Source organism: Pseudophryne corroboree, chromosome 6 (assembly GCF_028390025.1).
Source record: "Pseudophryne corroboree isolate aPseCor3 chromosome 6, aPseCor3.hap2, whole genome shotgun sequence".
Lineage (NCBI taxonomy): Eukaryota > Metazoa > Chordata > Amphibia > Anura > Myobatrachidae > Pseudophryne > Pseudophryne corroboree.
The window spans coordinates 637,554,776-637,579,597 of NC_086449.1; the positions used below are offsets into that span (position 1 = coordinate 637,554,776).

Sequence of the window (24,822 nt, forward strand, 5' to 3'; positions counted from 1 at the left end):
CCGCTGCACTTTCGTATCCAGGATCATTCCCAGAAATGACAATCTCTGGGTTGGTTCCAAATGTGACTTTGGAAGGTTCAGAATCCAACCGTGTTTCTGGAGTAGACGCGTTGTGAGAACAATGGACTGCAGCAGCTTCTCCCTGGACGATGCATTTATCAGCAGATCGTCCAGATATGGAATGATGTTCACACCCTGCTTGCGGAGGAGAATCATTTCCGCCATCACCTTGGTAAACACCATCGGTGCTGTGGAGAGGCCGAATGGCAGGGCCTGGAACTGAAAATGACAGTCCAGCAATGCGATGCGGAGATAAGCCTGATGCGGCAGCCAGATCGGAATGTGGAGGTACGCATCCTTGATATCCAGTGATACCAGGAATTCCCCTTCTTCCAGACCTGATATCACCGCCCTGAGAGACTCCATCTTGAACTTGAACTCCTTTAGAAAGGGTTCAATGATTTTAGGTTCAGAATGGGCCTGACCGAACCATCCTGTTTCGGTACCACGAAAAGGTTCGAATAGTAACCTTTGTTCAGCATGTGAGGTGGTACTGGCACAATGACCTGTGCCTCTACCAGCTTTTGGACAGCGTCTTGTAGTACAGTGCTGTCCTCCAACAGAGTTGGTAAGCCTGACTTGAAAAAAAGTGATGAGGAGGGAGACTTTGAAAATCCAGCCTGTTTCCCTGAGACACAATATCTACCACCCAGGGATCCAGGCCGGACGATACCCAGACATGACTGAAGTGTCTGAGTCTCGCTCCCACTGGCCCCACCACCGGGGCGCGCAGGCCACCGTCATGCGGAACACTTTGGCGTACCCGATGCAGGCTTTTGTTCCTGGGAACCTGCAGCGGCAGGTTTCTAGGACTTAATCCAACCTCCCCTAAAGAAAGTATTGGATATTCTGGCCTTTCTAGGCTTGTTAGGCCAAAAGGACTGCGGTGCAGCTGAAGAGAAGGATTTCTTCGGAGCAGGTGCTGCTGATGGAAGAAACTGAGACTTACCCGCTGTAGCGGTGGATATCCACACGTCTAGAGCTTCCCCAAAGAGAGCCTGACCTGTATAGGGTAGGGACTCCACACTTCTTCTGGATTCCGCGTCGGCCGACCACTGGCGCAGCCATAGTCCCCGACGAGCTGAAACAGACATGGAAGAAATTCCCGCAGCCCAGGTCTTTCATGGATTCTACCATAAAACCTGCAGAATCATGTGTGCTGCGTAAATAGAATGCAACGTCATCCCTATCCGTCTTATCCAAATTCTCAAGTAACGTACCCGACCACTTCACTATTGCTTTTGCAATCCATGCACTAGCAATAGTGGAATGTAATATGGCCCCAGAAGCAGTGTACATTGATTTAAGCGTGTTATTAATCTTTCTATCTGCCGGCTCCTTTAAGGCTGTAGATCCCGGAACAGGCAAAACCACCTTCTCTGAGAGTCTGGACACAGATGCGTCAACAATCAGAGGGTTTTCCCACTTTTTCCTATCCTCCCCAGGGAAAGGAAAAGCCACCTGGACCCTTTCAGGGATCTGGAACTTTTTCTCAGGGTTTTCCCATGCTTTTTCAAATATAGTATTCAACTCCTTTGACGCAGGGAAGGTTAGCGAGGCTTTTTCATTTTCAGTGAAAAAAGCCTCCTCAACCTGCTCAGGTGTGGGATCATTAACATTTAACACATCCCTGATAGCCTCTATCAACAATTGCACCCCCCTGCACTTAACCTAGAGATATCACTGGAGCAGAAGCCTTGACGAGTAGATTGTCCAAATAAGGAATAACCATCAAGCCCAAGGTTCTTCAATAGGTGGTCAGGACAACCACAATATATGTTCAGACACAGTGTGCGATGGAGGGCCCGAACAGTAAAGCCCTGAATTTGAGTAACAATCCTGAATTGCAAAAGGCGAAACTGGTTCTACCCAGTTTGGAACATACAGGCGGACATTCTACGTCTATAGACACCAAGAAATCCCCCTGCCCAATTGCTGGATACCACTGACCTCAGGGATTATTTCATTATCTTAGAGGTGAACATTTATACTTTGGGAAAGATTATGAGCTGCAGGTAATGCATACTTATTACGATCAGTATCCAAATGTGATTTTATGACCACAGTCGTACACATCTTTGCACTAGTGGGGTGTTGTCTACACAGTATAAAAATGCAACAATCCGCTCTATCATTCGTACTTACACCTATCCTATGCCGAGAGCAGATGTGACTGAAAAATGCATCCACATTGCATATGCACAAATAGGTGTCGTGGACAGCCATGAGTGGGAATAGTCCTGGGCCCCCTGCCAGCCGGGATCCTGGCATCTGTATGCTGACCGCTGGGATCATAACTACATCCCCATATGACAAGAAACCTGGTGCGAATGAGAAAGCAGGTCTAATGCAACTCTAACTGCACTGGGCGTAATTTTACCCGAAAAATGTGTCATTGTAGCAATGCAAAGCAACTAGGATGCACCAGAAGACTGTTGATTAATTGAAAAGAGACTTATATATCTGTGTGTGCGCCTGTCTGTATATAAAGCACAAATTAAGCTTGGTGTAGTAAAAATAAAAAAAATAAAAAATGCTGTGGCCACTACATCATAGAACTTTGTATAAAGATGCAGCCATACACACATATACAAGTAACCAATATCAAATCAATCAGCACAGTTTTCTGGTGTGTCCTTGTTGCATTGCAACTAAGATGCATTTTTGGGTAAAAAGACATGAAAGATGAATGGCGCTAGCAGTGTCGTGCGTACAGGACCGTGCGCAGCCAGAGGGGCTGTTTGGCTCGACTGAAACTATGTGATATAGCACTCTAAACTGCCTGAAAGTCAAAAGAAGAAAGTATTTGACAGGCTTCCATTCAAAGGCAAAATGCACTGGGCAGGAAAGACTCCACCTCCCTAGTGTTAACTTAAACACTGGTCACTGTTGCCCGTTTCGATTTTCAGGGTACAATGGAGGCTGCCAATGTGAAAGCTGCAGTCGCCCAGCCCTGATAATAAGTCAGACTGTCCCTTACTGTAAGGAAATGCTTCACATCTGTGCTTCCAATCTCTGATACAGTGCCAGAGATTAGCAGCCTAATGATTCACCAAGTACAAGGATCCCACACACTGGCCCGCGTCTACCCCTTGATACAAAAAAAAAAAAAAAAAAAAAAAGACAAATGTAGCCAAGAAACCCTGCCATAGCCGTTCCCGATTCTGCTCCTTATACACCAGAGGTTCTCAAACTCGGTCCTCGGGGGCCCACACAGTGCATGTTTTGCAGGTCTCCTCACAGAATCTCAAGTGAAATAATTAGCTCCACCTGTGGACCTTTTAAAATGTGTCAGTGAGTAATTAATACACCTGTGCACCTGCTGGGTTACCTGCAAAACATGCACTGTGTGGGCCCCCGAGGACCGAGTTTGAGAACCTTTGTTATACACAAATAAGTAAAAATGTATAAATATAATAGGCACTAATTGGTAGTAGAGAAAATAAGCGCTTCTGAGTGTAACAATGAATTATAAAGGAAATAGCCAGGTGGGTAAAATTATAACCAAGAACACTTATCTGATTGTAACAGAACTTCCAACGAGTGTTCCTCAGTTTTGGATTAACATGTAGAGAGAAAAACACAACAGAACATAGTGTGTACCGTTCTCACAATCAAATAAGGTCATTTGCATATGAAGGGCAGTAAATTAGGGAACATGCTTATTCCCAAATATACATAATTAGTAGCCCAGACATTAAAAATAGTAACAATTTAATATACAAAGACATACAATGGCTAGACAACACACGTACAAGATCTTCCCCTTGAAGAAGTCCAGACTTTGACGGACGACATGCGTTGGGACTGTTTTGCTGCTGAACTCCTCTAATGGACAGATAAGCGTTTGAACTTTTAATTTCCTGTACGCATGTTTTTTGGCTATTTTATATCCATTGGGACTGTCTGTTGCGGTATCCCCTTTTAGATGGACAGATAAGCTTTTTTAAACATTTGATCTTGTACGTGTGTTGTCTAGCCATTGTATGTCTTTGTATATTAAATTGTTACTATTTTTAATGTCCGGGCTACTACTTATGTCTAATTGGGAATAAGCATGTTCCCTAATTTACTGCCCTTCATATGCAAATGATCTTATTTGATTGTGAGAACGGTACACACTATGTTCTGTTGTGTTTTTCTCTACATGTTAATCCAAAACTGAGGAACACTCGTTGAAAGTTCTGTTACAACCAGATAAGTGTTCTTGGTTATAATTTCACCCACCTGGCTATTTCCTTTATAATTCATTGTTACACTCAGAAGCGCTTATTTTCTCTACTACCAATTTTTGTCTATGTGTACACCATACACAATATTTTGTATTATGAGCTGCTACCCTTAAAAGGGGTAAGGAGTGTTATTTAATATTACCCCATCATTACACATTTGTACTAAAGCGCCTAGGTTTCTGCTATTCTGTCTTTACTCATATAATAGGCACTGCCTGCCACACACTCCAACGGGCTTCAGAACAGAGGATTACAATCAGCCAGGGTTTATAGGGTGAGCAGCCAGCTTGGGTGAGGATCAGCTTGAGTTATAAAGTGCCAGGCTCCTCACACCTCTACATATAAATAGGGTTGCTATAATATCCTTTTAATCAGGGAAATGTATGAGTTACACATGTTAAGTGGCTGACTAAAACTAGGTGAAATGCAGCCAGCCACAGGAGCTGTGTAATTCATAAATGTCCCTGATTAATACATATTATGGAACCCCTACCTATAACCCCAGCGTTCCAGTGTCGTCGTTCCCCCCGTATGAAGTAATGGGTAAAAATAGGATTTTGGTACTTACCAGGTAAATCCTTTTCTTTGAATCCATAGGGGGCACTGGAGTACTCTTGGGATATGGACGGGCTTCCGCAGGAAACAGCACTGAATATTCAAATTAGTAACACTCCACCCCTCCATATCCCTGAGCACTTACTCAGTGTTTTTTACTGAGCCGAACAGGAATTAAGAGAGGTTAATAATGGAGTATTACATATAACATAACTGACAATAACGAAGTTAACACATAACGTTACTGACAACTAACAGTTGACACCCTAACCAGCACTTGTAACTTGAACCAGCCGGTGAAAGTGTGTTACCATAAGATCCTCAGAACTAACCACAAGTAGGTAAAACTGCTCTGGGTGGGCGTCCAGTGCCCCCTATGGATTCAAAGAAAAGGATTTACCTGGTAAGTACCAAAATCCTATTTTCTTTATCATCCACTAGGGGTCACTGGAGTACTCTTGGGACGTACCAAAGCTTCCCCCGTGGGCGGGAGAGCTGTTTGGCACTTGTAAAACTAGGCGGCCAAAGCTAGATGCTGATGCCGCAAAAGTATCAAACTTGTAAAAGCGCACAAACGTGTGCACGGAAGACCATGTAGCCGCCCGGCAAAGCTGCGTCGCAGAAGCCCCACGACCAGCTGCCCATGAAGTTCCCACAGAACGTGTGGAATGAGCGGTTACTGACGTAGGCGGTTGTAACCTAGCATGAAGGTAAGCCTGGCGTATGGTCAGTTTTATCCATCTGGATAAAGTTTGTTTAGATGCTGGCCAACCCATCTTGGCAGCATCATAGAGAACAAATAACGTATCCGTCTTACGAACTGAAGACGTTCGGGATACATAAACGCGTAATGCGCGAACCACATCCAGAGTTCCAGAATGTGCTGTCAACACAGGAACTACTATTGGTTGATTGATGTGAAAAGATGACACTACCTTTGGTAAGAAGGCGGGATTCGTCCGAAGTTCCGCTCTGTCATCATGAAACACCAAATACGGTGGCTTGCATGACAAGGCACCCAAATCCGAAACACGCCTTGCGGAAGCTAAGGCTAAGAGAAAAATTGTTTTCCAAGTGAGAAACTTTATATCCACTTGTTGTAAGGGTTCAAAATATGAAGACTGTAAGAACTCCAAAACCAGATTCAAGTCCCATGGCGCTGTAGGTGGTATGAATGGAGGCTGTACCCTGAGTACACCTTGGAGAAAAGTGCGTATAGACGGCAATAGAGCCAATCGTCTTTGAAAGTAAATTGACAAAGCAGATACCTGCACCTTTAGTGTAGATAAACGCAATCCTCCATCTAAGCCTGTTTGTAGAAACAACAAAAGGCGGCATAACTTGAAAGCTGATGTCGGAAATTTCCGAGCTTCACACCAACCTATATAGGCACGCCATATTCTGTAATAATGAGCTGCCGTAACCGGCTTTCTAGCTCGTAACATGGTTGGTATAACTGAATCTGGAATGCCCTCTCTTCTTAAGAGGGCGGTCTCAACAGCCACCCCGTCAAACGCAGCCGCGCTAAATCGGGGTAAAGAAACGGACCCTGTTGTAACAGGTCTGGACGTATCGGGAGCGGCCACGGATCGTCTGCGAGTAATCCTCGAAGATCCGAGAACCAAGCTCTCCGAGGCCAATGAGGCGCCACTAGTATGACTGTGAGCGACTCTCTTTTGATCCGTTTTAGCACCAGAGGGAGCAGCGGAAACGGTGGAAACAGATACACAAGACTGTACGGCCACGCGACAGTGAGAGCATCCACCGCGACTGCCTTTGGATCTCTTGTTCTGGACACATACTGGGGCGTTTGATGATTGTGTCGAGATGCCATCAGGTCCACCTGAGGATAACCCCATCGCTGAACCAACATGTGAAACACTTCTGGATTTAATGACCATTCGCCTGGGTGAAAATCCCGACGACTGAGATAATCCGCTTCCCAGTTGTCCACTCCCGGAATGAACACGGCCGACAATATCACCTGGTGGCATTCCGCCCAATTGAGGATTCGAGCTACTTCCCGCATTGCCATGCGGCTTCTCGTTCCTCCTTGTTTGTTGATGTATGCGACCGCCGTCGCATTGTCTGACTGCACTTGGACAGGCTGAGAGCGAATCATGTGCACTGCTTGTCGTAGCGCATTGTAAATTGCGCGGAGTTCTAGAACATTTATAGACAGCAATTTCTCGTGATCCGCCCAGAGACCCTGGAGCTGACAATTTTGAATTACCGCTCCCCAACCTCTGAGACTGGCGTCCGTAGTTAGAATTATCCAATTGCAAACTCCGAACCGTCTTCCTGCGGTTAAATTGTGTTCCTTGAGCCACCATAGCAGAGAAACTCTTGCTATTGGTGACAACCTCACTCTGTGGTGAATCTGCAGATGCGAGCCCGACCACTGGGCAAGCACGTTCAGCTGAAATGGACGAGAGTGAAATCTTCCGAACTGAAGCGCCTCGAAAGCTGCCACCATTGTGCCTAACAGGCGAATGCACAAGTGTACCGACACTGTGCGTGGTTTGAGTACTAATTGTACTAGATGGCGTAGCATTTGTACTTTTTGTTGTGGTAGGTAAATCCTTTGATTGACCGTATCGAGAATCATACCTAGGAACTGAAGGCGTTGAGACGGAATCAGATGTGATTTCTTGAAATTTACAATCCAACCGTGGTGAACCAGTACATTGTAAGTTAGCAGCGCATGTTGGGTAAGTATCTGTGGAGACGGAGCCTTGATGAGCAGATCGTCTAAATACGGAACTATTGTCACTCCCAGGGATCTGAGGTGAGCTATCATCACAGACATTACTTTGGTGAATACCCGAGGCGCTGATGACAGGCCAAACGGCAGAGCCTGAAACTGGTAATGGTTCTGGCGTATTGCAAATCGTAAGAATTTCTGATGAGGCTGCCAAATTGGAATGTGTAAGTACGCATCCTTGAGGTCTAGCGCAATCATAAATTCCTTGGTCTCTAACCCCGCAATCACCGACCGTAGAGACTCCATTTTGAATCTGTAGTAAGTTACGTACTGATTGAGGCCCTTTAAGTTCAATATTGGTCTGACTGAGCCATCCGGCTTCGGGACCACAAATAGACTTGAATAATAACCCTGACCCTGTTGGTGTACAGGGACCGGAATCAACACTGCCGAATCCAGTAAGGACTGAATGGCAATTTGCAAAACTGTCCTCTTGTCGTCCGACAGAGGCAAGCCTGTCTTGAAAAACCGCAGAGGCGGCAGACAGTCGAACTCTATTTTGTAACCTTTTAACACTAAATTGCGAATCCAGCCCTCCGCGGATGTGTGGAACCACGCCCCATGGAACGTCTGAAGGCGTGCTCCCACAGTTGGAGAACCGAGATGGGCTGGTAGGCCGTCATGCCACTGGCTTGTCGGTAACCTTAGCGTCTTGGCGAGTTGTGTTGGTTTGATGGAAACCACGTCCTCGACCACGTCTAGCAGGCGTGGCTGATCCTCTGCCACGTCCTCGAAAGGGCTGAGATCTAAAGGATTTGAACGAAGGTCCAGCGTACCTTCTTCTTGGCGCAGGTGGAGGCACTGGTAAGAACACAGACTTCCCTCCCGTAGCCTCCTTAATCCATGCGTCCAATTCTGGACCAAACAACTTCTTGCCATCGTAAGGCAACGCCTCTATACTTCGTTTGACCTCTGCCTCCGCTTGATAAGTACGCAGGAAGAGTGCTCTTCGTGCCGTAACTAGCGAAGATGAAATACGAGAAGTGAGCTGACAGACGTCAGTAGACGCTGTACAGAGATACTCTACAGCCTCAATCATTTGAGTTACCTGAATTATCAGGTTTTCGTCATGTAAAGCAGATTTGAGTTCTGTAAGCCATATTATGAGCGCCTTAGTGACCCAAATGCCAACCAATCCAGGTCTTAGCATCACACCTGCTGCTACATACATGGATTTTAGCATAGTTTCTATCTTACGATCTGAAGGATCTCTAAGCGTAGTAGCTGATGGCACTGGTATGGTTAATTTCTTGGTAAGCTTTGACACTGAAGAATCAACTATTGGTGGATTCTCCCATGTACACGTTACAGAGTCTGGAAACGGATAACTAGACTTAAATCTGCGAGGTATAGAAAACCGTTTATCTGGATTCTGTCTTGTTTCTACTAACATCTGATTTAGAGAATCCGACACAGGAAAACTTACTGGCGTCTTCCGTCGTTTAGTAAATACGACCTGATCATTGGTGAGAGGCTGCTCAGCTTCAGGAAACCTTAGCGACTGCCGTACCGCTCTGATGAGATCATCAATGCCGGAACTGTTAACATCCTCGCCATCTGACTCCACTTCGCCCTCCTCCCCCTCATCGTGTTCCGTGAGGTCTGGGATGGAATCGTCAGAATGCAACATAGCAGACACTGGAAAATCATAAGACATATGAAAATTATCCCGTTTGCCCAAAATGGATTTGGACCGTACGCAAGGCTGAGACGCCTCCGGTAGTTCTGGCGGTCTCACCCTAGACTCAGATCTTAACGTTTCTCGCTCCAGACGAGCAGCGGTCATTTCTGTCTGAAATTTCTCCAGTACATTTACTAACATACCCCACGGAGGGTCCGGTGAGGAAATTGGTTGCAAAACCGGAGCAGAAATGGTATTCTGAACGGAATCCACAAAACATACGTTACATGTGGTAGATGCATCCGGTAACACACTGCCACATACTTTGCAAATATGCTTTTTAGTTTTTGCTGGTGCCTTACTCATGGCGACAGACAATACAATACACAAAAAACAGACACCTGCACGACTCAGTAAAATAGCAATAAGGTGGCTCTGTATATATATCTGGCCCAGTGCAATACACGTGGCCAGTACTAAGAAATTTGATCCCAAATTCCCACTAACACCCCTGCGCCTTCCGGTGGTGTAGAGATGTAAGGCAGGAACGTTCTGGAATCACAGCAGGAAAACACAGGAAGCATGTTAAAAATGTCTGCCCTGCTAACTTATACATATAATCACCGTGCTGGTACAACTTTCACTGATTATACTGTAACAATCTCCTCTGCTGCTGCAGTATTTCTCTGCGACATTATTATTGTCCCCCCTGTAATGGCTGCCTGCTCTTTTAGCTTATTACAGCGGCAGCGCAGCGTGTGGGCCCCCAGCGGGTATCGTAGAGCGCTATGTGCCTCGTGTGTCCCAGCGGTGGCCTCGTGTATAATAGCGGCGTCAGCTAATCAAGGTAGCGCTGCGGCGGGCGGCGGCCTGTAAGAATCGATCAGCGGTGCCTGCACGGAGGTCTGTGGCCGAACGTGCGGGCGCCTGAGCGGGGAGAGCCGCGGTGCCCGCACGGAGGTCTGTGGCCGACCGTGCGGGCGCCTGAACGGGGAGAGCCGCGGTGCCTGCACGGAGGTCTGTGGCCGACCGTGCGGGCGCCTGAGCGGGGAGAACCGCGGTCGAACGTGCGGGCGCCTGAGCGGGGAGAGCCGCGGTACCTGCCGGAGGCTGAGAGGGGAGAGCCGCGTAACAATCCCTCTGTCGTCACCAAGCACTATGTCCCCACACGTCGGGGCGGCAGCGGGAGCTGACCGCCCCGTTTCACATACCTTACTCCCGCAGACGTGCGGAGGCTCCGACGGGGCTTTTCAGTAAGCGCCGGCTAGCCAGTGCAGGAGGATGTGAGGGCTGTGAGGGAGCTCTTTCAGAGAGGCCCGACACGCCCGTGCTGCTATCAGCAGCTGCACGATCCCTGACCCTGCCTTTTGGAAGGGGGAAAGGGATGTGTACAAATAGTAGAAAAAATAAAAATAAAAATTAAAGTTTCTTCAACAAAACCGTGACTTCAGGTATTAAGCTGCTACCACGTTCAGCACAGAAAAAACACTGGGTAAGTGCTCAGGGATATGGAGGGGTGGAGTGTTACTAATTTGAATATTCAGTGCTGTTTCCTGCGGAAGCCCGTCCATATCCCAAGAGTACTCCAGTGACCCCTAGTGGATGATAAAGAAACAAGGGAAAGACAGGAGGAGGGGGTGTTATAGGAAGCAGGAGTCTACCTGGATTTCTAGTACCTTGCCTCCTAGACTGGCTATATAATGCAGAAGAAAAAACTCATTTCTCATCACTGCAAGGACTATAATAGCCAATAAAAAGACTACAAACCTCATTTTCAACGAATAAGTTCAGCGTATCCCTTCCTATCTGCCAAGGAGGATAGTGATCAATGGGAAGGTCAACTGTGCTGGTCTTTACTTTAGCCTTTTTGGCTTGAGGAGGCTGATCGGTCTTCTTTTCCTTGGGTGTGGCCTGTGAGGTCTAACGGAAGAAACAAGTGTTACAGCTAAAAGTACACACAAATGCAACGTCTTCCTGTAATCACACTTAGGGGGAGATTTAGCAAGCTGTAGAGTGGACAAGCTGACAATAGCAAAACCAATCAGCTTCTACCTATCGTTTTATACTTGCTAAATGCTATAAATGATTAGTTGCTATAGGCAACTTCTCTAATCTCCACTCTTTTCACTGCTTGATACACCTCCCCCTTAGGAGGTTAACACCAGTGATTTATCTTAAGCTGTGCTCTCTCCCTACTACACATGCAGCTAATGCAGAAGAGGGACCCTATATAGGAGATAAACATACATGCATGGTACAAAAAGCACTACATATGGAAGGTGTTACCTAAAAATACCAGCTCTCATCAATTTCCAGCATTCCAAAATGGGGGAAGTGATGGGATGCTTGCTGTGTGCATGAAGGAACTCCCAATTCCCTCAGTGGCATTAATGAGTCATACAAGAGAACAGCACTCTCTAAGAACCCAACCTGCAAGTTACAGTCATTGGTTCTTCAAATACATTTTTTAAAGAAAATGTCCATAACTTGTTTGTACTTTTCTAATGCTGTCCGTTTTCGTCCTCACGCTGGCTGTATGGAACCACAGATAACATGGCCACAATGCAACAAAAAACAAAAATCTAAGGCCACAGCCCATCTGTTCATAGTATTATGCGCTCAGCCATATATTACCACCCCCTAGTACAGGCCTGGCCAACCTGTGGCTCTCCAGCTGTTGTAAAACTACAAGTCCCATCATGCCTTGCCACAGGTTTGCTATTAGGGAATGCTAAAACTGTGGCAGGGCATGCTGGGATGTGTAGTTTCACAACATCTGGAGAGCCACAGGTTGACCAGGCCTGCCCTAGTATGAAAATCAGAGCACCACACTGGCACACATCTCCCGCTGACTTAATAAAGAAGAAAGTTAAAAAGCAGCATTTACAGTCGTGACGAAAGTACACAAGTTAGTATTTCTACTACAGCGCTTCTAAACTTTCAGCTCTACCTTACAATGGTAATGGAAGAAAAGGGGGGGGGGGGGGGAGAAGGGTTTGATCGAGTTCCCTACATAAGACACAAAACTGCATAATGGTTAATACGATAAAACACATTACCTCCATTTCGTCAGCACTGGGCTTGCTTTCTGTTTGTGCTGGCTGGCTTTCTTCTTGTTTAGGCTCCTCTTGATCAACTTGCATTTTCTGCTAATACACAGGCAAATCACACCTTATAATCACGCTGCTAACACTGCCATCAAACTAGCAATATTTCATGGAGTAGCTGTCAGTAATACCTCCTCATCTTTTACAGTCTGGTCCGTTTCCATGGGTTCTTCCCCCTCTTCTGTTTTGTGGATCTCGACAAGAGATGCACTAGAGACACTAAATATACCATGGACGTTTACACGTACTTTCACCTTCACCTTAGAGCTAGAGCCGTCAGCCTGAGGAACCACCTTCTGCACGTGGAACTGACCTGGCAGGACCAGACAACAGCATGAACAGCAGAGCATAGCCACATCTTACCTACACCGCCATTAGTGAACAGTGAAAATAATGTTGTACATAACACAGCCCTGCATTTGTGCAAAAGGCGCTATTAATGAAATCTCAGATGCCCTTCTCGTTTAACAAATATAGCTTTCCAGGTTAGAAACTTAATTTCAACAGAATCAAATGATTTAAATGAAAGCGGTTTTAAGGCCAAAGAACGGGTGTGATACAGGATCCCGGCGGTCACATGAGCGACACCGGCAATCAATTAGAATGCCGACAGGGTAATTATTCTACCCCTCCCTGCACCCTTACTGACCTGGGGTGGCGGCTAGAGCTAACCACCTCCCTCTAGAACCAAAGCCAAACCCCACCCCCGCCTCCCCGGAATGGAGTCTGTCTAAACAGCTATATGTAAGAGCAGATATACAAAATTATGTGCCTTAGTACAAAAGGCACAAGAGTTGAAAACACTGTATAATCATTACTATGGTTCAGTTCTTATTCTAACATTAACTCTGAAAGAGCTGGAAACCCGAGAAGGTTTTTTTTTATGCAGTACCAATTGTATAGAACATGGGTCTTCAACTGAGGTCCTCCAGCTGCTGTGGAACTACACATCCCAGCATGCCGTGCCTCAGTTTTAGCATACCTTAATAGCAAAACTATGGCAGGGCATGCTGGAATGTGTTGTTCCACAGCAGCTGGAGGGCCGCAGGTTGAAGACCCATGGTATAGAAAGATGTATAAAAATGGGATTTTGGTACTTACCGGTAAAACCTTTTCTCAAAGTCCATAGGGGATACCGTGATGGTGAATTACAGTGGGGTATAGATGGGTCCATTGGAGTCGGTGCACTTTACATTTCTTCAACCTAGTGTGTGCTGGCTCATCCGCTCTATGCCCCCCTCCCATCAGACCAGTCTAGAAAACTGTGCCCGAAGGCGATGTAACATACCTCAAGGAGGAGGAAAATCGAACAGGAGAAACCTAGAAACACAACTGAACAAGTAGAACAGAAACCAGCGAAAATACGCTGACACATAACAACCCAAATAATATACAGAAAAGACGAAGCACAGAGGTGGGCACCCAGTATCCCCTATGGACTTTGAGAAAAGGATTTACCGGTAAGTACCAAAATCCCGTTTCCTCAAGCATCCATAGGGGATACTGGGATGGTCAATTACAGTGGCGATGTCCGAGAGCTCCCATCATGGGTGGGAATGTGCTGAGCTCCCTGCAGTACCAAACGACCAAACTAAGCGTCCGCCGACATCAAGGTATCAAAACCATAGAATTTTATACAAAACAAAGCATCTGACTTCTGGGTACGAGCAGTTCTGTTGACATAAATAAGCAACGCTCGCACTACATACAAACTGCAAGGAGGGGAAGAATCGGTCACAACAGGAACTACAATAGGTTGATTTATGTGAAAGGCTGAGACCACCTTAGGCAAGAATAACAGAAGAGTCCTGAGTTCTGCCCGATCTTCGTGAAACAGCAGATAAGGAGGTTTGCATGACAAAGCCCCCAATTCCGAGACTTTCCGCGCAGAAGCGAGAGCCAACAAGGTGACTGTCTTCCAAGTCAAATACTTGGCCTCAGCCAGGTGCAAAGGTTCAAACCAGGAAGATTGGAGAAAATCCATCAACTGGAGATCCCAAGAAGCCGTGGGAGGTACAAAAGGCGGTTGAAAGTGAAGCACACCTTTAAGAAAAGACTGAACCTTCAGGATCAAGGCCAACCTTTTTTGGAGGAAGACTAACAAGGCAGACACTTGGACCTTTAGAGAGCCCAAGCTCAATCCAACATCCACACCCGACTGGAGGAATCGTAAGAAACTACCCAATTTAAAAACTGAAAGTGGATAACGACGACTATCACACCAGGAGACATCCATTTTCCATATCCAATGGTAGTGTCGTGATGTGACATCTTTCCTAGCATGGAGCATAGTTGGGATAACAGTCCCTGGAATGCCCTTCCTGGCTAGAATCTCCCTCTCAACTTCCACGCAGTCAAACGTAGCCGCTGTAAGTTTGGATAGAAGAACGGGCCTTGCTGAAGATCTTCACTAAGCAGCAATGGCTAGGGGTAGTCTACAAACAGGGAGATGAGATCTGCTTACCAGGCCCGACAATGCTGTGGTGGCATGTCTTTCTGCCCAGAGGAGGATCTTGGTTAACTATCATAGCTGCCCTGCTTTTGGTTCCGCCTTGTCGATTGATGTAGGCCACTGCCGTGGCCTTGTCCGATTGTACTTGAATGGTGTGATTTTGTAACAAGTGGAAAGTAGGGTGTTGTAAATCGCTCTTAGTTCAAAAATGTTTATCTGGAGGACGGTTTCTTATGGTAACCATCTTCCTTGAAACCGAGCACCATGGGTCACTGCTCCACAGCCCCTGAGACTTGCATCCGTGGTTAACAATGTCCAAGCTTATGTTCCGAAGCTTGACCCTCCACGAGATAGGAGGTCTGTACCCACCACAGAAGGGACATCCTTGTTTTTGGTGACAGACGGGCCAGGTGGTGCATGTGGAGTTGAGAACCTGACCACTGGTCTAACAAATCCAGCAGGAAGGTTCGTGCATGAAAATCAGCCGTACTGTACTGCTTCGTAGGAGGCAACCATCTTTCCTAGCAGACAGATTCACTGATGGACTGAAAACAGGCGTTGCTTCAAGACTGACAACACCATATCTTGAATGGCTGCTGCTTTGTCCACTGGAAGGAACACCTTCTGAGAAACAGTGTCCAGAATCGTCCCCAGACACTAAAGTCTGAGTAGGTTCTAAGTTGGACTTTTAGAGATTGAGAATCCATCCGTGATAAGTCAGTAATTGTTTTGAGAGACCGATGCTGTGAATGAGCTGGTCCTTAGACTGTGCCTTTATGGGCAAGTCATCCAGGTATGGAACTATGTTCACTCCCTGCATACGGAGCAGCAGCATCATCTCCGCCATGACCTTGGTCAACACCCTTGGTGCTGACGAAATAGGGATTTTTGTTTACTTAACGTAAAATCTCTCAGATTCCATCTGGGGGACACTGAGTCGTTACTTGTGGGTTAGAGTGTGTGGGTAGTGGAGTTTGGCATAGAACCTATAGAAAAAACCAACTCCTCCCCCCTCTAACCCCTCCCATCTCCAGCCTGACTAGTTAGTACCTCAGTTAACGTTTAGCCAAGCGAGACAAAACATAACCACTAAACCAGACAAACATACGGGAGGGATCGCAGCATCCCCCAGATGGAATCAGAGAAAAAGATTTTACGGTAAGTAAACAAAAATCCCTATCTCTCTTTCAATGGGGGACGCTGCGCCGTTGTGTGATTTCCCAAAGCAAGCTAATGAGGGAGACGTAGACGGCAGAGCAGTCTGTAAAATCTGACGCCCAACAGAGGCAGTCTCTGAACCAAACGTATGAAAACGGTAAAACTATGTGAAGGTATGCACGGACGACCAAGTCGCCGCTCTACACAACTGCTCGACAGAAACACCCCCGTTAACAGCCCAAGATGCTCCAACAGCCCTAGTCAAATTAGCTCGTATTGGAGCAGGTACAGTAACGTTAGAAGAAACGTATGCCTGTCGAATGGCCGAAGTTACAACGAGCTACCGAGTTCTTAGAGGCCGGCCAACCTCGTTTGGGTGCGTCAACCAGCACGAACAACGTATCCGAACGACGAATAGATTCAGTACGAGACAAGTAAATGAGTAAGGCCCTAACCACATCCAATAAGACCAAATGGCTTTCCTCCCCGGAGAAGTCGGAGTAAACGTTGGAAGGACAATGTCCTGATTAAGGTGGAAAGCCGAAACGACCTCCGGAAGAAAAGGTTTTGTACGCAAAACCACGCGGTCATCATGAAAGACCAACAAAGGCGGTCTGCAAGACAGCGCCACCAACTCCGAAACCCGCCTGGCTGAGGCAATGGCCAAAGGAAAAACAACGTTGAATGTTAGAAATCGTAGTTCCACAGATTCCAAAGGTTCAAACAGACTTTTGAAGGGCCGTAAGGACCAAATTTAAGTCCCAGGGAGGAACCGGGGGAACAAAGGGTGGTTGAATTCGAATGACCCCCTGTAGAAAAGTCTACCTCTGGAATGAGAGCCAATTTTCTTTGAAAAATGACCAATAAAGGTAGAAACCTGGTCTTTTAGTGAGGAAAGTCGCAAACCTTTAGTGAGGCCATCCTGAAGAAATGACAATAGACGAGGCACCCTAAATAGGTCCGGTGTCAATCGCGTTTTTCACACCAAGCAATGTAAGTGCGCCACACCCTGTGATGAATTCCAGAAGTTACCAGCTTCCTGGCCTGAATCATCGTCTGTACGACGGGCCGAGAGAATACTTTAGCTCTTAAAATGCTGGATTCAAGAACCATGCTGTCAAAGCCAGCCGATTTAAATCTGGGTGGTGACATGGTCCTTGGAGAAGGTCTGGTCGTAGAGGCAGACGATAAGGCTCCCCTACGACCATGCAGCGCAGAAGAGCGTTACACTGATGCGGCCAATCGGAGCCATCAGAATGACAGGCAGACCCTCTCGCCGAATGCGTTGAAGTAAACGTGGAATCAACGGAATTGGTGGAAACACATCCCAGCTGAAACTGCCATGGGGCTGTCAAGGCATCTACCAGAGTCGCTTGAGGGTCCTGAGTGTGTGACCCATAAAGAGGAAGTTTTTTGTTGATGCGAGACGCCATGAGATCGAGAGAGAGCGAGCGAGAGAGAGCGAGAGCGAGCGAGATCCTGGTGAAGCTCCCACTCCCCCGTGTGGACCATGTGACGGCTTAGGAATACTGCTTCCCAGTTGTCGACTCTCGGAATGTGAATTGCGTAAATGGCCGGAACCCACTTCTTCGCCCATCTGAGAATGTGAGCGACCTCGTTCATGGCGTTCCAACTTCAAGTTCCTCCTTGTCTGTTAATATAAGCCACCTCCGTGGCGTTGTCAGACTGAACACGAACTGGATGACCCTGGGCCATTGATTGTATCTGGATGAGCGCATATCGGATCACTCGCAGTTCCAACGTTGATCTGCAACAACGACTCCTGAATGCTCCAGAGTCCCTAAAAGTGAAGAGTCTGAAACACTGCACCCCAACCCGTGAGTCTGGCATCCGTGGTGATCATCCTCCAAGACCAAATTGTGAACGGAGCTCCCCTGGTTAGATTGTGGCTGTGAAGCCACCAGTGGAGCGATTGACTGGTCTGTATTGACAATCGGAACAACTGTAAGTTGATATGTGGACCCATCCGGGACCAACAGCAAAGAATCTGAGCCTGAAGGGATAGGGCATGAAATCTTGCATATGGAACTGCCTCGAAGGTTGCAACCATCTTGCCCAACACCTGCATGCTTCTGAGAACTGAAACCTTCAGCAATTGTAACAGTGTTCGAATTCTGGACTGTAAATCCTGGATCTTGTCCTGAGGAAGAAACACTGATTCCTGGTGTCGAATAAGAGTCCAGGAAATATCTTCTGGGAAGGAAGTAGTGACTATTTTGGAAAAATTATTATCCATGTGAATGACTGAATGGTGTCTATCGTGAGCTGCAATTGCTGGTGAAGAATCGACTTCGATGGAGCCTTGATTAGGAGATCGTCCAAGTAAGGAGTAATGTTGACTCCTTGGCATCTTAGAACTGTCACGATATGTCCCATGATCTTTGTAAACACCCAAGGTGCCATGGAGAGCCCGAATGGAAGAGCTTGAAACTGAAAATGCCAAGGGCCAACTGCTAATCTTAAGACATTGGCGACCTGTCCAAATGGGAACATGTAGGTATGCATCCTTTATGTCTATGGAAGCCAAATATTCCTCCGGTTCTATGACCATGATGATTGAACGAACGGATTCCATCTTGAATCTCTGGACAGAGATACGGATTTAGGCATTTGAAATTAAAAATGCGAAGAAACGAACCGTCCAGTTTGTTTACGAGAAAGACTCGTGTAAAATCCCTGACCTTTCTGCTGGTCGGGAACGGGACGAATTACCCCATTGTGTAAAAGGGTGGCCGTTGCTTGAAGAGCTTGACGTCTGGAGGGATCGCTCGGGAGAGGGGCGACGAAAAATGATGTGGGACTGGTTCCTCGAGATCTAAAATATATCCTCTGGATATGACCCCCCCCCCGTCACCCACCAATCGGGCTTCGACAGGAGCCATACGTCCTTGAAATGTAGTAACCGAGCCCCGACCACCATTGATCCCTCCGAAGACCCTGAGGCGTCATGCAGCAGGTTTGTCGGCAGGCTTAAAGGACTGTGTACCTCTGCCTCTGAATGCTCCTTTTCGTGGAAATCTTGAAAAAGCCCGAAAGGACTGAAAACGTCATACTCAAGGCAGAGGAAAGGACTGATACTTCATTGGTTTTTGAGGAGCAACCGGAAGAAAAGGACTTTTACCGCCCGTAGTATCCGAAATAATCTTTAGTTCCGAACCGAAAAGAAACTCCCCTTCAAAAGGGCACAGCTGTTAGGGTCTGTTTTGAATCCGAGTCAGCATTCCAGACCTGAAGCCAAAGAGACCGTCTTGCTGTGAAGGCCATGGCAGAGACCCGCGATTGTAACGCAGCAGAGTCCAACAGTGTTTCTCATACATATGACAGACTCCGAAATTTGTTTTGCCAATTGAATAGCTTCTGACGGATCGCCAGATTGCATTCCAGACACCACTTGAGCGAGCCAGTGATACGCGGCCTTAAGAACCCAAGCGCTAGCAAGAATTGGGCGCAAAGAAGCACCCGATAGAGGGAACATAGATTTAAGGATTGCCTCAATTTTCCTGTCCGTAGCATCTTTCAAAGTCACAGACTGTACAGATGGAATAACCGTTTGGGGCTGCCTCCCAAAATGTTGCATCTTCCTCCGGAAAAAGGATACAGAAATCTCAACTTTTTAGGGGCTTTAAAACGAGAGTCCGGCTTAAGCCAGGGTTCCTTCAGGATATCTGCAAAGTGTAAATAAGAAGAATAAACAGCAACCTGTCTTTTGTCGTTTGAAAAAGGCAGCAGAAGTCTCCGCCACCTCCGGCTCTTGGAGGTTAAAAGTCTGACAAATAGCCTCTATCAAGCAGTCCGACACCTGAGCTGGTAGATAGCTCCTCTTTTTCCCAAGGTGAAGTATCCTCCCATTCTGGGTCTACTTCACCTTCCTCCAAGGAAGGGGCCAGAGAATCTGACTCCTCCCCCGGAAAGGTTATGGCAGATAACGGATGTGTCCGTTTTGTAGCAGCTGAACCGCCTGAAGAGTTTACAAATTTATTCAAGGACTGAGTTAAGTCAGAGAGATGTTTGCCCATATTTTTAGCCCACATTGTTTCTTCAGAAGTCTGAGTGGGAGCCATCCGACTGGGATTGACGTAACTCTGAAATGGCATCGACTATGTGTTTTGCCCACGGAGGCATGGACTTATCTACAGAACTTCCCTGTTGGTCCGCTACTGGTGTACAAGAGTATGTTGTACAGATAGAGTACCCACGTCCATGCTACCTTTTGATAGTTTGGAACCACATTGTGCACAGGCAAAATAAACAACCGAAGCGGTCTTCCCTTTAGTAGATTTGTCCAGCTTAGTGGCCATATTCCTATCACAAATAGATGAATAATAACAAATAAAAGGTCTCTCAGAACTGTTCCCAAATGCCTTTAGACCTTATAAATTTAGTTCTAGTAGTGAAGCCCCCTCTTACAATGAGTGCCCCAAACTATAGGCGTAGTATACATAACAATACAGGTCACTAATATACTTGCTGTTTTTGCGGATCCCTGTCTGAACCGAGCAGAGTGAGAAGCTTAAATGTGTAATTTAAAGGGTGTGTGCGAGTGTGTGTTTTCATGTGCTGCGCAGCGTCCCCCTCCGGCTCCAGCTAACAGACCCCTATACATAGCTAGAACAGCCCAATGCTGTCAAAGACAGATGGGAGGGGTTAGAGGGGGGGGGGGGGGGGGGGGGGGGGGGGAGTTGTTTTTTTCTATAGGTTCTGTGCCAAACTCCACTACCCACACACTCTAACCCACAAGTAACGGCGCAGCGTCCCCCAGATGGATGAAAGACCAAGCCTTAAATTGATAGGAATGACCGATGAGGCGGCCATATGGGAATGTGGAGGTAGGCGTCATTTATATCCAAGGATACCAGGACTTCCGCTTCCTCCAGACCTGTGATGACAGCCCGCAGAGACTCCATCTTGAATCTGAAAGTCCTCAGGTATGGATTGAGGGATTTCAGGTTTAGTATGGGTCTGACCGAACCATCCGGTTTTGGTACTACAAACAGGTTTGAGCAGTAGCCTTTGTTCCTCTGATGAATGGGAACTGGGACAATGACTTCTGCAAGCAGGAGTCTGTTGATGGCCTCCGTCAGGGTTAACAGTTTTTCCGATAAAACTGATAGACCTGAAGTGAAAAACCTGAGAGGAATGGTCACAGTTCGAATTCTATTCTGTAGCCCTGTGAGATCAAGTCCTTGACCCAGGCATCTTGGCAGGTTTCTTTCCAAACTTGACTGAAATGTTTCAGACGTGCTCCTACCTTGAGATCCAACAGGTGCAGAAGGAGAGCATCATGCAGTAGGCTTTGTGACAGCGAAAGCACTGTTCTGCTCCCGACTAGTGACTGCTGCTATACGGCCAAAGCCTCTGGAACCACGCACTGTGTTTGAGGTACCTCTGGCTCTGCCTCTCAACCTGTTAGAACAAAAGGAATGAAAGGACTGGAAAGATGGACCAGAATAAGTGCATCTTGGTGGCAGGGAAGCGAATGGGAGATAAGTAGATTTACCAGCAGTAGCTTTTGTAATCCACTAATCCAATTCTTCGCAAAATAAAGCCTCACCAGTAAAAAGGTAAACCTTCCACTCCCCTCTGACCCAGCATCCGCAGTCCACCGACGAAGCCATAAGGCTCTGCGGTGGATATTGACATGGCTGACATCTGGGAATTAACTAGACCAATTTCCCTGGTAGTCTCACATAAAAAAGCTGCAGATTCCTGTATGTGCTGTGTTAAAGTAACCAGTTCCTCCGGGGAACGTCCCTCCAGGATACCCGTTATGAGGTTCTTAGCCCATTTTTCTATGGCCTTAGTAAACCAGCAGCCCACAATTACAGGACGCAGGACCGCTCCTGCAGCAGTATACATAGTTTTTAGCGTTGCTTCAATTTTAAGGTCTGAGGAGTCCTTTAAAGAGGTAGCCCCGTGACCGGGAGTACAATCTTTTTAGAGAGAAGGAAAACTGAAGGGTCCACCGTAGGTGGATTCTCCCAGAGCTTCCTGTCTTCAGGAAGAAATGGAAAAAGAGGGGACAAAAATCTTAGGGATCTGGAATTTTTTTTTTTTTTTTATCAGGATGCAACCAAGCTTCCTTAAACTGGGCATTTAACTCAGAAGACACAGGAAACGCAACGCTACACTTTTGTGGTTTACTGAAGAACACAGGTTCTACCAGAGTGTCTTTTTCTGGTATTTCCTTAACCTCACGTATTGCATAAATGAGTGACTCAACCCCTTGAGAAGGGCTACCAGTGTCCCCAATTTCCTCCTCCAAACACTCAAAATCCCTATCATCTAAATCTTCTCCTGAGTTATCTGACTGTAGTAACTGTGGTAACATGCGTTTTTTCGGGGCATTAGTCTGGGTGGGTGAGAAGAAGATTTACTCCTCCCCCCCTCCCTTTTTAGAGACCAAATCCTCCACAGACTGTCTAAGAGCTTGTCTGTCATGTCTGGCAGCAGCCAGTTCTGAGGAAATATCTGTCATGACACCTGTTAAAGTGGACAGCCAAACTGGTGCCGGTTCTTGTGACCTGCTACCAGATTGTGACTCAAGATTCAGTACACTGGTCACAAATATGTGGTCCTTCAGATCTCTGTGTAAACTTAGTAGAGCAGTTTTTACAGATAGCCTTTTTCCCTGTCATTCTTACAAAGAGATCACACACAGGAAGAAGTACAGCCCCCCACCCCTTGCAAGCAGTAGTAAAACCAAACAGCTAAACAGGAGAAAACACAGAGTGGGAGAAACCAACACACTCTGCCTATATGAGCTGTGTATAATATAGCCAGGCAATAGCAATTTCCGAGTCACTTAACCTGCTCCCCCACAACTAGCCCCCACTGTATACCAGTCTCCAGTGTCTCGTGGAGGTCCGCGCAAGCATCTCTGCAACCACTCTGCACACGCGGCCAAAATGGCACCCGCTGTCCCACTCTAAGCTCCGCCCCTCTGCTATGGTGCATCTGCAGCAGGATATACACATCCTAATCAGGCACCGTAGTTCTCTCTTAGAGCTGTGCGCCTGATCGATGCTTTGCCGCCCAATGAACCGAGGATCCCGGTACTTGGGTGTATGCTCGCCCGTCTTCTATAACTTCAGCTCTGTTAGGGGGTGGCGGCAGGTTATGAGGCTCCAGCGCCAGCCCTCCATACGGCTGTGGTGAGAGATCCCCCCAGGACAGATGTCCCGGTAACCGCGTACCCGGGGCCATAACTCTCTATAAAGCTCTGGACAGGTCCCTTCCCCCCTAAGTCCCTCGGTGCAGACAGGCATTTGCCAGATTGCTGTCTGAAAAATGTGAGAAATATAAAAATTTATGAAGAAAAAACACTGGAGCCCTCCAGAGTGTGACCAACTCTGAGGGCACATTTTTCTAAACTGGTCTGATGGGAGAAAGCATAGAGGGGAGGAGCCAGCACACACTAGGCTGATGAAATTTAAAGTGCACCGGCTCCACCGGACCCATCTATACCCCACTGTAATTCATCGTCCCAGTATCCCCTATGGATGCTAGAGAAATTACAGATTAAACATCCTTAAAAGATTATGGTTTAAAATACAACTGTGCTGTGCTTACCTAGAGAGGGATCTGGGTAGGGCAGTTCTTTAGGAGCACTGTAATAAGCATCCAGAGTGAAAGGCTCCTTTCTGTAGAAAGTAAGCACTTTGGAGAAGGGCGCTGCATGGTTCTTGGGAAACACCTCACAATCACTGAAAGCAAGAGTATATGAATAGTTTACATACAAACCAGATAGCAATGACCACTCGCTACAGTGCACAAATTAATGGCAATGTTCATGTGCAGGGATGAAGAACAAACCCAATAATCATAATTTGCTTATATAACACCATCATACAGTACTGAAAATTTATATTATAATTTATTTATTTAAATATATATATATATATATATATAATATATTAACAACAACATTCACATTATATACCATGCCCCACTGGAGATAAGAGCCTAAGGGGTAAATGTATTATAGCAGCATGCATTGTACCACTACAACACTTCCTGCTTCGCCTCATTACCAAGGCAAAGCAGGAAGGGACATGAACAAGATGTAACATCTTGTCTGCCATGCTCCCCCCTCCAGTGATGTCCCCCTGAGCACACAGCGCATCAGCTTTGCGCTGACGCGCTATGTCTCCTTCCTAGCTGGCTCCTCTGCGCATGCATGGGATCTAGCTACTCGTACAAGTTCCCCAGCACAGTCCAGAGCCAGCACCTGCCAGTCAGGGACAGCTCTATCCCTGCTGTGGTGTATGGGCATAGACACCATGAAGCTGCAGGTGTCGCTGACCGGTCATACACTGGCCAAGCATATCGGCTTGCTATCTTTTAGACAGCAGCGCCGATATGTGCCCCTGTCACTGGACAGTCACTGCGGCTATCATACATGGGGGCAGGGGCGGTATAGCACACAACATTTTAAGGATCTCCATGCTCAGGTCAGTTTGATAACACCATCTGTGCAGAATCAGGGATACCCCTAACACCTGGACTGTTAGGGTGCCTTGATTATCGCCTTTGATAACCACTGATGTAGGGGATGTTTAAACTAGTCAGAAGATTATCCTCATCTTGCGCTATATTAGGGCAGCACCTCCAAAATAACCCTACTGCTAGTACAGGGTTCCAAGAAATACAACAATAATTCTGAGGGCGCACAGTAAACAATTTAAAATGTATCAATCAAGATTCAATTAGCAACCAAATATAAATAAGGATAAAATTTAATGTACAATTATTCATAATACAGAATTGTACATTGAATTTTATCCTTATTTATATTCGGTTGCTGATTGAACCTTGATTGATACATTTTAAATTGTTTACTGTGCGCCCTCAGA

At 46.6% G+C, this 24,822-nt stretch overlaps 1 protein-coding gene across 2 annotated transcripts in view; it reads right to left on the bottom strand.

Annotated features, from left to right (window-relative positions):
- The window catches only part of HSPA4 (heat shock protein family A (Hsp70) member 4), a 123,116-nt gene that overhangs the window by 10,688 nt on the left and 87,606 nt on the right, over nucleotides 1–24,822 (bottom strand). The window contains exons 11-14 of one of the 2 annotated variants that reach the window (XM_063928153.1): nucleotides 23,540–23,673; nucleotides 12,471–12,652; nucleotides 12,292–12,378; nucleotides 11,000–11,152 (exon numbers count right to left, since the gene is read on the bottom strand). In XM_063928153.1, the coding sequence (XP_063784223.1) occupies nucleotides 11,000–11,152; nucleotides 12,292–12,378; nucleotides 12,471–12,652; nucleotides 23,540–23,673 (556 nt within the window). Of the gene's footprint in view, nucleotides 1–10,999; nucleotides 11,153–12,291; nucleotides 12,382–12,470; nucleotides 12,653–23,539; nucleotides 23,674–24,822 lie in introns of both variants that reach the window. The other variant, XM_063928152.1, reaches the window with a different exon arrangement.